Raw genomic sequence first — 14,411 nt, forward strand, 5'->3', positions numbered from 1 at the left:
ATGTTTCATCATTTATCACAAGTTAGAGTTTACACACATGCCCGGCATCCTGACCTCGCAGAGCCAAGTTTGGGGAAACTGGTACGCTGACGGACTAAAAATAGTCTTTTTAGAACCAGCATGGCCTCTTCTTGATTTCACTCATAACAAACTTTAAGGATATACGGGAGACAGAAGGGAGCAAATACTATAAAAATAGTATAAAATAGTATAAAACCAACTTAAATGGTATCAAACTGGACTGGATGAGTATTTCTTTTGGAATACTAAAAGATATATTGTTCTCAGTCTTGTAGGTTTGCGTAAGATTTGCCTTTTAAGGTCTCAAAGAAGGATTACAGGAAGAACTAATGCACAGTGTAAGTCTGTCTTCAAATTACACAGCAATTTCAATCAAATCTGTTAAAAATATTTTATTCATAGAACGATTCTTGTTTACTGATTTTTTAACATGCTGTTTTATGGTAAAAAAAAAGGTTTAACTTAGTTGATATAATGAAGATGACATCAAAAAATCCCTTCGTACATAAACACCAGCAGTGAATGGGGAGCTAATGTGTTTTACTTTTCAAAGCCCAGGCATCTTTCTCAAACTGTATAAAACTAAGTGATAATAAATCAACGACTGGCTTTATATATTATTATTATTATTATTTTTTTGTAATTATTCCAGCAACCCCCGCAACCACATGAGAGATTAAGCGGGTCAGAAAATGGATGGATGGATTTATTATTATTATTATTATTATTATTATTATTATTATTATTATTATTATTATTATTATTATTATTATTATTAGGACAGAAGCACTGAGGTGCTTAAGTGAAAAACTCAGACTCTCACACAAACTTGATTTAAATCAGAAAACAGTGATTGGATACAAAAAGAGAAAGAAACTTTCCATGGTTGTAACATGCTAGAATCAAATTCATCCGTTCTCATGTTTACCATGGACCACTGGATTCCTAACGTTAACTAGAACGAGAGACCCATTGAGTAATAAAAGAGATGAAAATAGCGATTTGGACTACCGCACTCAGAAATGCGGTCATAGCAAGTCTCAAAGGAGAACCCATCATACAGCCTGGAGTGGAGGAAGCAGGGCAGGAAAGAACGGGGCAAAGACCAAAAAAAGAAAACGGGGCACTGGGAGAACACTTGTGTGACGCAAATCGGCCATAAAGGTTGTGAAAAAAAGAGAGAAATAAGAACGTAAACAGCTAGGTAGAGAAGTATTTAGTAACAAGCCTAATGCAAAAGGTTTATGTATCTAAATAAAATAATGCAGGTTAAACATTGTGGCTTAACAAAACACAATGAAGACCATGGAAAGTTAAATATTATATAAGAAACAAGACTTTTCCTCTCATCATACACATCAATGGTGATTTGTTACCGTAATTTAAACAACAGATCCAGTAGGAAAGAGCCCCTATTGGACATTCACTGTAGAAGTATCAGAATAAAGACATCCATTTCTGTACATCCAACTGGAACACAGTAGAGATTAAACGTCATCTCAGCCAAAATCAATAATAATAATAATAATAATAATAATAATAAATAATAATAATAATAATAATAATAATAATAATAATAATAATAATAATAATAATAATAATAATACAAGCATTACTTAGAATGAAAGCCATGTCTCAAATGGAGCAGATGCAACACAAAGGGTAAGAAGACCCTCACGATTAAAATCTTACGACCAAGGGAAATAAGTATTTGTATTTCACCCTTCTGGCTCGCCAGACAACTGAGGAACAGATGAACAGACCAAAAGACACGTGACACAAGTGTTTCCGGTAGGGTGGAGCAGGGATGCAGTGATACAGATACCGACATCTGAAATCAATGTGTGTACTTTCAATACTACAGGACCCAATACCAGTGTGGCTGGAGCTACCTACGATACACGGCTTCTGTAAGCAGAAGCAACAGAGCAGAAAACTGAGGTGCAAAAAAGAAGAAAGAAAAACAAGAAGAGCAGGACGCACCCTGAAAGGTAGAGTGACAGTCTTCCTCAACTTAAGAGTCAGGAGCGATGTCAGCTGTGTGGAGGCCTTTCCCAAGTAAACCAAGGTGACAAAAGTAGCAATTTGATAAACCATCTCCAAAACCAACCAGGAAACCGCAACGGCTAACTCTGGTGAAAAGTTTAGAGAAGCAGGCAAAGGTGTCCAGGGTCAAACCACGCACAGTAAAAACAACGCAGGAGCCTTTCCTGTGTATTGACCTTAATAACCAGCCATCGTCTGTTGTTGATAAAGGATTTGGACATCTTCTTAGAGCACTGAAGCAAAAGTATGATGCCTAGCCACTTTCACATCGCTAACACTGTGCCGTCCAACTTATGCGACCCATCCAGCATCTCTTGCAAGGTGTTATGACCCTCAGCTTCACCGCTGATATTTGTATGAGAAGTGTTAGCCAGGCGCCTGCCAGGGTTTGACGTCCCGGCACAACCTGAAGCACCGTTGCTCCACTGAAGATCACAATGGAGCCGCCTCCACTGCAGTGTGCAGAATTCCAGTGGGATCTTTCCTTATCTTGCCACCTACACTGGAAGTCATAAGGACCACCCACAGTTTTTTTTCACATCACATAATACAATTTTGTATCACCTTGTAGTGTCCCATGTTTAGGAGTCCTTTACAAAATCCAAAGGGACATGTTTGTGGCATAGGGCATGGCGTTTAGAGCGCTTTAGAGCTTGCCCCCATGCTCACCTTAGAAAAACTAATGACGATCCAGAGGTGAGTAAAGCCCACAGATACCATATGAATGGAAAAGTGTGAACTTCACAACAAACACTCCATCTTTGTGTAAAACAACCAGGACACTTTTGACTCATTTAATGCAGAATCATAGGGCTAGACCTCTGTGGCTTTTTTTCCCCCCCAGAACCACAGTCTAACTTTTAACCTCAAAACAGCAAGACAGCTGGCAAAAATGTTATAGTATCAGACAAACATCTTTATAATCAGCAGAGTCTGTGTTTTCTTTTCTGTGGCACTAGTGGCCTCAATTTCAAAGTGGACTGACAGGAAATGGGGATGAGAGAGAGAGGGAAGACATTCCACTGGCCCGGAGTCAAACCCAGAGGACGGCTGAGTCGAAGACTGAGGCCTCCGTACAATGGGCCACGCACACTATCCCTGTGCCACCACCACGCCCAGAGTCACACAAACATGACACCTTGTTTGTGTGATTTGCACTAAGTGATGACAGAATTAACAGAATTGGGACAGTACACAAAAAGAAATGTTGTTTTCCAAGAGAAACAAATGGAAAATTGCCAATTTAGAGCTGACTGAAGATCTGCTTTGATTTTATTTTCAATTGATAAATCCATGGTGATGGATGGACGTGCTGCAAAAACTAACTGCATCCCTATGTTAAATGCACTTAATCTGCTTAACTCCACTTGTAATGTGTTTTTCTTTTTCTTTTACTTCACTCGTAGTTTTAGGGCCACAGCGTAGGATCAGGTTGGATGGGAATGGATGGATGGGATGACAAAATCAGATGAAAATAGTCAATGTTTAAGAATTCTTAATAAGACCATACATACAGCTAGATTTGGACTTTAGCATTTTTTCTCCAGTATTGATGATGTTTTAATAAAGCTTGACACTGTTTCAGGTGAGTAATTTAAGTGCAGAGCGAGCTACATACCTCATCGCTGCTGGAAAATGTATACATTAACTTAAAATTTTGGTTCTGATAATCTTTGCTGCCTCGCTGTGGCTGCATGAGAAACTCTAAAGTTCCCAAATAACAGTTTAGTGACAGCTGGGAATCCTCTCGGTTTTGCTTTGGTGCCAGGTGTTAAAGTTGCGCAACAGAACATTGCGTTGCACACAAACAATCTGGATTTGTTCAGGCATAAACCAACGCTGTATTGGCCTGGTAGACGCGCATACTAAACCGCCAGGGCTGGATCAGATATTTTTGGTAGCAATATATGTAACGTTAGACTCCTAGTTGCTACCATCGTTTTGTTAAGCTTCAGGCTAAGATTCATGTTTCCTTAGGTGCGTACAGATCGTATGTACTGTACGCATCGCATGTAGCTCCCTCTACAGGTGACTCCTGTACATCTAGCTGATTATCAATTTTCAAAGATACATTTTGAAACATAACTGTCTTGATTTCCTCATATTAGGATGTCAGAAACTTGTGGTTTGTATTTTCTATCTAACAGAGCTTTTAAATACAGAGTGAAGAAGCAGAGCCAACATAGGAGTCATGTTCTCTGCTTGTAATTCAGTCTTCAATTAACACCTTAATCTTAATCACATTATGCAAGTTGATGTTGCATTGATATTATGTAAGCATAATATTGTTGCATAGGAACAGTTCCCAAAATGTCTAAGTTTGACTGTACAGACTCAGTTCCTTCTGTACATTTTGGAGAATGAATATGATGGGGTTGTATATAAAAAGCCTGATCTTTTCATGCATTAGCCCTTCAAATCAGAGACAAGCTATGTTAAGCATAGAGCTCCCTCCAAAACTGACTTTTTAAACAGCTTAGAGGCGCTAATAATACTCCACACGAATCTAGGCCTGTTATAGTGCTTCTGATTAACTCTGGTGGCTGGCATAATTGGCTTTTTTGGGTTTGTTAGAGATTGATTTACAATACTGAGATAAATGATGCTTTTTGGAAAAAAATATTTTGGCAACAAGGATCAACATTATCAAAATATTGATAATCTGTAAGACCACAGAGTAAATAAAACATGAAGCAGGTCGACACAGTACCAAATTTAGTCGGTGCGCCTCTGCAGTTACAGCAGTGTAGCGATAAACCTCATCTTTGAATATTATTTGAATAGCTCAGTTAGAAGGGAGCGAGTCGTTTCTTTGCATCTTTAACGGGGAAGGCATGGCCTTGTCACACAATGTGAAACAGTGACCTATGTGCAAACACAGAAAGGCACTGAATGTAAAAGACAAGTCAGAACAAATCGCTCACAGATGTGCCTCCACAGAGGCCTTCACAATAAATGTATCAAACTCCAGAAGAGTTGATATGATGTAAAACAACTTTGCACTGCTTTAAAACAATAAATAAATAAATGAATAAATAAATGAATAAATAAATAAATAAATAAATAAATAAACACTTGTGGTGTACAGGGTAAGATTTGTTAGTCTTAAAAACTAATTTCACATAAAATCGTTCGTTTTTAAAGAAACCTCATTGAAATACAAGTCAGAACAAAACACATTAAACACAACTTAGTTCAAATATATACAACCTGCAACCACAGTGCTGATGGGTCAAACAAAGGCAGACACAACCTTAGGAAAGACCAGCAGATATCAAATACCTACAAAGCACATACAGCCATATTCAATACATTTAAATATGTGTTCTGGTGAGGCTCGCTTGGAAGATTAAATGTACCACTTGGAAATAGCAGCCCTTAAGCAGATATTACAGACGTTTATCATTAAGCCCATATTTCTAAATGAAAAATGTCTTTTTAGCTGTTGATGTACTAGAATTTCAAAGTGGGCAGCAAAAGTACGGACAAATGTAATGTTAAATTTACAAATGGGATCTTATCAGTACTGGATACAGTATGCTGGCCAAAAAGTACAGTAGTCATATTAATAGAAATTATTGCAATTCGCCACTTGAAAAGCTGCATGTCACCAGAGGCTCCTGATGAAGCCACCCAAAGGCGGCAAACTTAAGTTTGTATGTGTGCTTTGGATCATTGTTCTGCTCCAAGTGTGGTTGGGGTTAAGGTCACAAGCTGACGGCTGGACAGTCTCCTTCAGGACTCTCCATCACGGAGCAGGTTTTATGGTTCTTGTCTATTGAGCCAGTTTGTGGATAAGCAAAGCAGCACCAGATCATCGCAGCACCACCAAGATACTGACCATCAGTGTGACTGTCTGTATGAGCATGAGGTTCTTCCTCTGTAATGCTGTTAGATGTAAGAGAGACACATCTTGTAAAATATGTCTCTTTATTTCACAGAAACATAAACGTATTTAAGTTAAATTAACCTTTCATTACGACGGTGAGCAACAATGCATCACTAAAACATGTTTGAAACATTTCGTTTCTGGACAAAGGCTCTAATCAACTGTGATTTAAAGGATCTGTTTGGGTAATAGTTTCTTTTATGTGACGCTTGTGGAGTTAAACGTATTTGACATATAACACCATTTTGAGGCATACATTTTCCCTTTCCTTTGATGTATGAAGGGAGCTAGACAACTAAACTTGACTTGCCTCCTAAATTATACCAGGACTGCTGGACATAGGCACCAGCCCTCCGTGACCCTACACAGATAAGTGAGTATAGAAAACAGATCTAATAAAACCACAAAACTTTTGACAAGGACTCGCTGAGTAACTTGTTTAAAAATAAACCTTTGTCTTTTTAAATATCATTAACTTCACAGTAACCAACTGTTCATTTTCTTCCATTGTCTGTGTTTAGATTTCCTGGCACAGTAAAAATGGGTTACCTTTTTTAAAGGTGATTAACCTGCCGGCACAGCGTCTCGATCCATACACTGTTAGTTACAATGTAGTTAGTAATTCTACAAAATTATTTTGATAATTTTCGATGAAACATTGGTCAATGTGGAAGCAGGCTCTGAGTGTATGAAGGATTTGTGTTTCTGTCCATTAAACAAGATGCAGCCGTCTGAGTTCCTGGAAAACTCCATGTAAGCTAAAAGCTGTTCTTCCGGTGAGCAGCCTTTCTGTAGATGAGAACCACTGAGCAGTAGATAGCGGCACTGTTAGAAACCACAACCAGAGCCCAATAAACAATTGTAATATCTGAAAATGCAAAACATCTAAAACATTAACAGCCTTGAAGAAAATAAACAGAACTGCACAACAGTTCCTGTTGATATTGTTCCATCTTGAGGGGAAACCACCTTTTAGGAAGCAAGTTTGTATTTCAGACTTGACCTACTATTTCAATACTCCAAGTCTATATGCTCTTTAGCAAAGGTTGCTACTGTTTCATCACCAGTTGCACACTTCACTAAACATTAAATCAATTATTTAGGAAATAATTTTAGCAAAAATAATGCCTTTGATATTTATTTTGTCCAAACTCATCTGCTGCTAATGTAAGGTGTCCCTATGTGGTCCCGTGTACTGCATCAAGGTCCTGATCAAACCACTTTTAAAATGATCAAAACTTAACTTACAATATTTGTTAGAATAAAGACAATTTTAAATAATCACGCCCTTACATTATTCTATTAGTATTTTCTGGGGTTTCCTTATAGAAATGAAATAGTTTTCACCTGTTATAACAATGTTTCCAGAGAAAGAGATGCTCTCTGCTGTGTATTAAAACCCAGTGAACGTGTTAATGTTGGCCTTGTAATGTAATGACAGTAGATGTGTCTAAATAGATATTACTTTAGCATCAAAACAAAACACTTTCTCAATGTGTAAAAAAAGTATCTCATGTATTTCACTTTTTTTAAAGAACGTTTTCTTGGAGTAGAACTCAACACCAAAATGTGTCTGATAAAGAATCCTAAAACCTGTAAACCGTAAAACATTGCAGACATTTGCAGACTGAACACACATTTCTTCCATCTGTCACAAACAACTCCACTGAAGTACATGATCTGTGTTCTTATGTTTAGCTCTCTTGAAAGAACTTGTGCTTTGCAGCGCAACAGATTGTATTTCATTTGTTAAAGTCTACCTGCAAGGGGATCTACAGAGTTAATCCAGCAAGAATTCAGGCTGGGATAAAATGTACTATTTTGCAACAAAGAAAATTACCCAGCCCCCTTAATTATTTAATTTGGGCGTCCAGGTCACTTTGAAGGCCACAATTGTATAATAATCCAGCAGCTAGGTTTTTGAGAATGGTTCTATTTGTGAAAGAGAGAGTCGCTCTCCGGAGTTCCTTAAATTCCAGTAGGGTATCATTAAAAGATAACTTTTGTGTTATCCTTTAGTTAAGGCAGGAAAATGTAATTGCTACCAAATATTCCATAATCAACTGATATTACAACAAAGAACAAGCAATTGTGAAAGACAGCAACTCAGCCACGAAGCGGTAGGAGAGTGCGTGGATGCTGAGGCACATAGTGTATCGAGGTCACCAACTACCTGCAGACAACAACTACACACCTCTAAACTTTATGTGGCCTTTAGATGAGCTCAACAACAGTCAGTAAAGAGCTTCATAGAACTGGTTTCTGTGGCTAAGCAGCTGCATCTAAGCCTTTCTTATTCTCCTGCATCAATCCAATGGATGACTCTGGCTTAAGCTGTTGCCAGAACGGTACTTGCCTTTCGAAAGGAAATAATAAGTGGGGCTGTGTCTGTCTTCCAGTAGCTGAGCTTGGCCCTTCAGTTCCAGTTAAAGGGACCCTTCATGTTTTCACGTTTTAAGCCATTTTGAAATTTCACGCTCCTAGCTTTATGGAAATAGTTTGGGGATGGCCTCTTCCTGTTCCAACATGTCTGCATGGCAGTGGACAAAGCAAGGTCCACAAACAAATGGTCCATAGTGATGTGACCGAGTTTGATGAGAAAGAACCTGACTGGCCAGCAGCCTGTGGGGGGAACTAGAGCACACACTGTGAGCAATGCCATCCCATCCAACATCAGCGTCTTATCTGACAAATTCTGGAAGAATCCCCAAAATTCTCACTAGAACATTCCTGAACCTTGTAGAAATGCTTTCCAGGAGAGTTGAAGCTACTGAAGCTTTACTTTAGCAATATAGTAAAAGTAACACTGACAAAGTGCATTGTGCTATTTTAGTGCACTTCAAAGCCATCGAGTGTTCAAGCATATATGTGGAACATTGATTTTATTAACATTATCAAAGTATCAGCAGGTGACTATAGTATTTAATACCTATTCCTAATTTACTTGGATCTGCGATTGACTAGGTCTGGGCAATGTAACAACCTTAGATTAGAAAAACATGACCAGCTGCCTACACATAGATCCATAACACACATTCTATGCATTGCCGTTCTATGCTCCTGCTTTGCAACAAGCAAGTTTCTGTTTCCTCATTTTCCTTCAGTTTAAAACAACAACAAAAAACATATATAGCCAGGATGAAATGGTCACTGGTTTAATGATTGCAATGGCAGAAGTACAGTATTAGGACAGTTGAAAATAAAAAGACCACTAAAACTATGTCTAATGATCTTGCTTTTCAAAACGCTAGTTCTTTTGATCGTCAATCAAACAGGTCCATCTTACGCAGCAGATGTGAGCAAAAACCAGTGAAAGGCTAGGGTATTAATATTTTCACCAAAATTTCATTATTATTACATTATGACAATAAAGACCCTTGATTCTTGAGTATTAAACCATCAAAGGGCACCATCTGATACATGTAGCTTTACTTTGGACCTTACGATTCTGCTTTTTGAAGAGGTTTAGTCCTCACTAGATGGAGAAGTACTACAGGAGTATCCCTCCCCTCCAGCTGCTACTAGCTTTCTCGCGACTAATGGTAAGTTAGTAAGCATTTAGCTGGATGGGTTGGTTTGTTTGTTAACAGCTTATCAGATTTATGTGACGGCTAGCATTTTACCACAACAGAAAAACAAGGACATTGTGTTGTATGAATCTATCCTGTCAATATGCCAAGCCTTCACAATAGAAGCCTAATCCAGGCTTCTATTGTGCACAGATATGCAAAGATATGAGAATTTGGGCCATGGCCTTATCCAATAGCGTATTTTTTGGAGTGTGTATTATGACTCCGCCCCTCCCCCGTACACAGCTCTCTCCTGAGAGAGAAAGCTATCCGTCTCTGTCGGGACATAACTTTCATATTGGTTTGTTGTTGCTAGTGCGTACTCCGGACGCGGGTTACTTTACATGAATGCACTTCTAGTTTTGACATTACAGTCAGGCAGTCTTGTAGACAGCTCAGGGGGTGGATCAGGTAGTGGCACAGTGTACCATAAGGCTCTGAATATCCGTTGAGCGGAGTGCCTTTGTTGCTTACCAAAGTTGTACTTAAACATTTTAACAGATTTTTGAGTGCATTGTACCACATAAAATCGGTCAGTAAGCACAACCTTAATCATATATAAGTTGCACCAGATTATAAGGTCATAAACACAGCAATGAACGCACAAGAGCGTAATGACGTCAGTAGCCACTGGTCCACTAAATAAACAAGCATGGCTGATAGAAAGCACTCCAAAGTATGGTTCTACTTTGCAAAATATGCTGCAGATTCCACTCGCTGCAATATTTGGGAAGCCAAGTGCAAGGCCAGCGTCGGGAATATTTCTAATCTGCAGAAGCACCTGGTCACTGCTGCCACTTAAGCTAATTTTTCGCTAGATTTAGCGACCTTTTTTCAAAAAAGCAACTAGCGAAAATTTTTGTGATCTTCTTTGTTATTGGTGACTTCCCATGAAAGCAACAATCGTTCTAGAGTGATTGTCTTGGGAGAGCGGCGAGCGCTGCTGAGACCCCTCACAATTTTCCAAAAGCTGTCTCGTCCTGAAACACGCCTGCAGTCAGGGAAAAGACAGCAGAGAGGAGAGCCTCTCTGTGTTCCCTCATTGTAAATGCATCCCACCCTGTATCACAAAGCGGGATAAAATATAATGTTTTTAATTTCAGATTTTTTTCTATGAAACTATTGCATAACACAATTCCCTGAACTTTATTCACACGCAGCTTCAGTCACTTATTCATCTCGTTCACTCTGTGCCTCTCATAACTGTACTTTAGATAATGTGTTTTATGTGGTGTGGATTCAGGCAATGTATTAAAAATTCATAAATTATTTAATAAGGTTCATTTCTAGATCCAAAGAAGTTCATATATTGAGAAATAAACATGTTAAATTGGAAAAATAATAGAGATGTTATTAATAAACTTACATTTATAACTACATAAACCCACAAAAGTACTGGGAATAGGTAATGTTAAGTACCGGTACCGATTCCCAGGTACTGCTTATTGGTACCATAACGGTTCAAATGTGAAAGGTACCCATCTCTGTTTACACTCCAAAATCCTGTGCTGCACCATCACTACCACATGCCCAAACAGATACGACATAGCTCATGCCCTACCCTCTCCTTCCAGAAACGCAAACAAAATGGCAAGAAGATGGAACTAAACAACAGTTGTTCAATCTTTACTTTACAAGGTTTCCTCTAGGATTTTCTACTACTACCTTTCAAAGGGGTATAGCATAACAATGAAAACTGTTATTATGAGCGTCTGTTTGATACAAACAATTTAATTCAATGAAAATGACCCAAACACAACTTAGGTCTCCTTGCAAACTATAAAAAAGTCGCAAAACAAAGATATTCCTTTCAATCCAAACTGTATATTTGAAAGCAAGAACTCTTGAACCAGATAATATCACATTGCAACCTGTAGTATGTCAGTATGGTTTCAAAAGGTTGAAAAAGACTTAGAGAGTGGGCTTGACAGCTTTTTAACAAAACCTGGGCCTAAAGGTCAGGCTGGACCCTCACAGCATGAATGTGAGGTTTAAGGTCTATAAGTAGTATTGAACCAGCATGAAATGAATAAACTGAGCATTTCAATAACTGCGCCTTTAAACATGTCGAAGGTATCTGAAAACTCAAGCTGTCCTGAAAACGAAAGCGGCCTTTGTGTAACAGGGACACTTACTGTGCAGTTTCTAAATGATTTCTGGGTAAATGTTTTCCAGCATGAAAAGCCAAAACCAAAGAAACAAGAAATAACTTTCACAACACCTTTTTTGAACATTTCATTGCAGAACAGACAACTCGGAATAACTCGGAAGGAAATGAGAGCAAGTCCTTACCTCTGAATTTCTTGGGCGGGTTGTTGAGGTCCCCTGCGTCGGGTTGTACTACACAACGGTCATCCACAAGCCTAAAGACATACTTATCATTAGTGTGAATGCATTTTCAAAAATTTAAAAACAAGAAGTTATGACATTAAAATAGCTTCTATCTGCTTTTTTTAACATTTATATCTTGTCAGTAGACAGTAGACCAATACTGGATAAAATTACCTGAAATATTTTACGTAATATTACATCGAGCTCTGCAAAATCTGCTGATGAGTGGGTTAAACAATAGAACAAAGAGTCTAAAGTGGTCTCCTGGCCAAACTCCCAAGCGGCAGTTTAAAGTCCAAATCAGATAGATCATACAAAACCCACAAGCCAAACGAACTGATTGCCAAGACCCCAGAGGACTCTCAATACTGTATTTTTCTGTGCCTTCACGGGTCAGAGATCGTTGTGAGCTATATATTGACTCAAAAGGCACCAGATCCATATACATGTGCAAACACTGGTTTTAAAAGATTTATGTGGCTGAAAACTGAGATTTGGAAATGTGTGTTTCTTCTGCCTGAATTTGTTGTGTTGTAACAATGTGAATTATTTTTTCTTACTGAAAGTACCCAAAACCTGCACAGAATTTTATATTCTGTCGGCACAACTACACCATCCTCACAAATGAAATCACATTAAACAGTACTACTCCAATACACAGTACTTAAAGCAGCACTGTGTAACTTTTAGCCACTAGGGACGCTAGGCCTGTAACTTCTAGGTTTTGCAATCCTGAAGGCCACTGACAGCACTGCAGTTGCAAAATTAAACAGTCTCCTCCCGTTTTTTGGAATCTGATAGCGGACCAGTTTGGACCAGCAGATTGAGAAGTAATGGAGTTACTTGAAAAGACAAGGCAACAGTTACTACTTTTTACTTCTACCTTATTAAAAATACATTAATATAGTGTTACTCTTGAGTCTGAATTTTGGCTACTCTACCTAGCTCCGTCTACCAGAAAGATTACATAAATTTACTTCCCATAAACCAGGTAGAGAAATTATAAAAAGATAAAAGCCTATTGAATTTGACAAATTCAATTACTTTTTAATCATTGTTCTTGATGAAAGTCTACGCAACTGAAACATGTTACTAGTTAGTAAACAAACTGAAGGTACTGAGTTTCTGTCACTTTCTTTTAGTTTATGCTTTTGGAAATCACAGTGCACCAAAAGGATGGTAATGTCATTTGAAAACTATTTATCAGGCTTGGATGGATAAACCATCCTGAGAAGTAGCAATATGCATAAGATCCTTTATTCTTGCTTTTTTTTTCTCCCTCTTCAAAACAAAGAAGGAAAAAAACAAACTCAAAGCCCATTTGGTGACCACTCCAGATGGTGAGGTTTTCTGTTTTTCAGCAGTTTCCCTTTTCTGTAGTGGAAACCACACAGAAGTGAACGGTCCAGCCGAGAACGGCGGGGATAATGCACTCCCACTGTGTTTCAGCTCCAATAAAGACACACCCAACACAAAGCAATTCTATTGACAATAGCATCACAATTGTTGCAAATGTCCACTGTAACTTGAAATTAAAAACAAATTCACTCATTACTCATGATTTCAATAGTTATATCAGTGGAAAAGTATTTTTCCCCATACAATTAGAACATTAGAGACTAATCTTCATCATCTCTGCTAATTAAAATTTAGATTCCTGAAACTCTTATTTGTGTTTTTTAAGTTCTGTTAAATCTGAAAACAACACCAGAGACATTCCTGTAAAATATACTTTTAGTGTAAGGATAAAAATGAGCGTTATTAAAAAAAAAAAAAAAACATTTACAATAATTTGATAAGGTTCATAATGTGAGTGCTGACTCGTTGAATTTTAGTGTATTAGGACACGTGGGTCACGTACTAAATGACTTTCAACCGTTTTTATGATACACCACAATGTTTAACCCTTGTACAGAGCATTGAAAAACTAAATGTAGGCTCACTGCAGAATAGATATATGACATCAATAGAAAAATCTGTCTAGATACAAATCCAGGCTACTTAATTCATGATGGGAGCTGAAGAGGGGTCAAATTTAAATGAAGTTGTTTTCTTACTCAAGTTGAATGTAATGTAACCACTTAAAGCACAACGTTTCAGCACAGCTTTAGAAAAGGGGTGATTTCTGCCTAATTTCTTTTACAAAGGACAGAAAGTGAGGACTGGAGGATGAACTGCATCAAACACTTAAAGTTATGTTAAAGTGCCACATTTCTTCCTTTTCTCTCCCAACCTTGTTTCTTGCCTGGTCACTTTTAAATAAAGACCAGTCATCCAACAAAAAAATAAATAAAATAAATGTAACTTTCCAAATCATTTACTGCCTACCTAACTTTACAAACAATAATATTATACAAAAGGACAAACTGAAAGCTAATTTTATTTTTCTTACTCTTACCACAGTTAGTTATATATTTTACTGTATTTATACGGTATTTAATTACAACAGAACATCCCATTGAGCATAGAAAGTAAGATTTTATTACCTTTTTTCCTAAATAATTAAGTGAAACAAGCAAGTTGTTATACATCAGAGTTCTGATTACTTCTTTAAA

At 37.8% G+C, this 14,411-nt stretch overlaps 1 protein-coding gene across 4 annotated transcripts in view; it reads right to left on the bottom strand.

Annotated features, from left to right (window-relative positions):
• Positions 1 to 14,411, bottom strand: part of itpr1b (inositol 1,4,5-trisphosphate receptor, type 1b) — a 131,715-nt gene that overhangs the window by 108,357 nt on the left and 8,947 nt on the right. For all 4 annotated transcript variants that reach the window (XM_012874222.3, XM_036151869.1, XM_036151868.1 and 1 more), the window contains exon 3: positions 11,818 to 11,888. In XM_012874222.3, coding sequence (XP_012729676.2) covers positions 11,818 to 11,888 — 71 coding nt within the window. The remainder of the gene's footprint in view (positions 1 to 11,817; positions 11,889 to 14,411) is intronic.

This window comes from Fundulus heteroclitus, chromosome 20 (genome assembly GCF_011125445.2).
Source record: "Fundulus heteroclitus isolate FHET01 chromosome 20, MU-UCD_Fhet_4.1, whole genome shotgun sequence".
Taxonomy (NCBI): Eukaryota; Metazoa; Chordata; class Actinopteri; order Cyprinodontiformes; family Fundulidae; genus Fundulus; species Fundulus heteroclitus.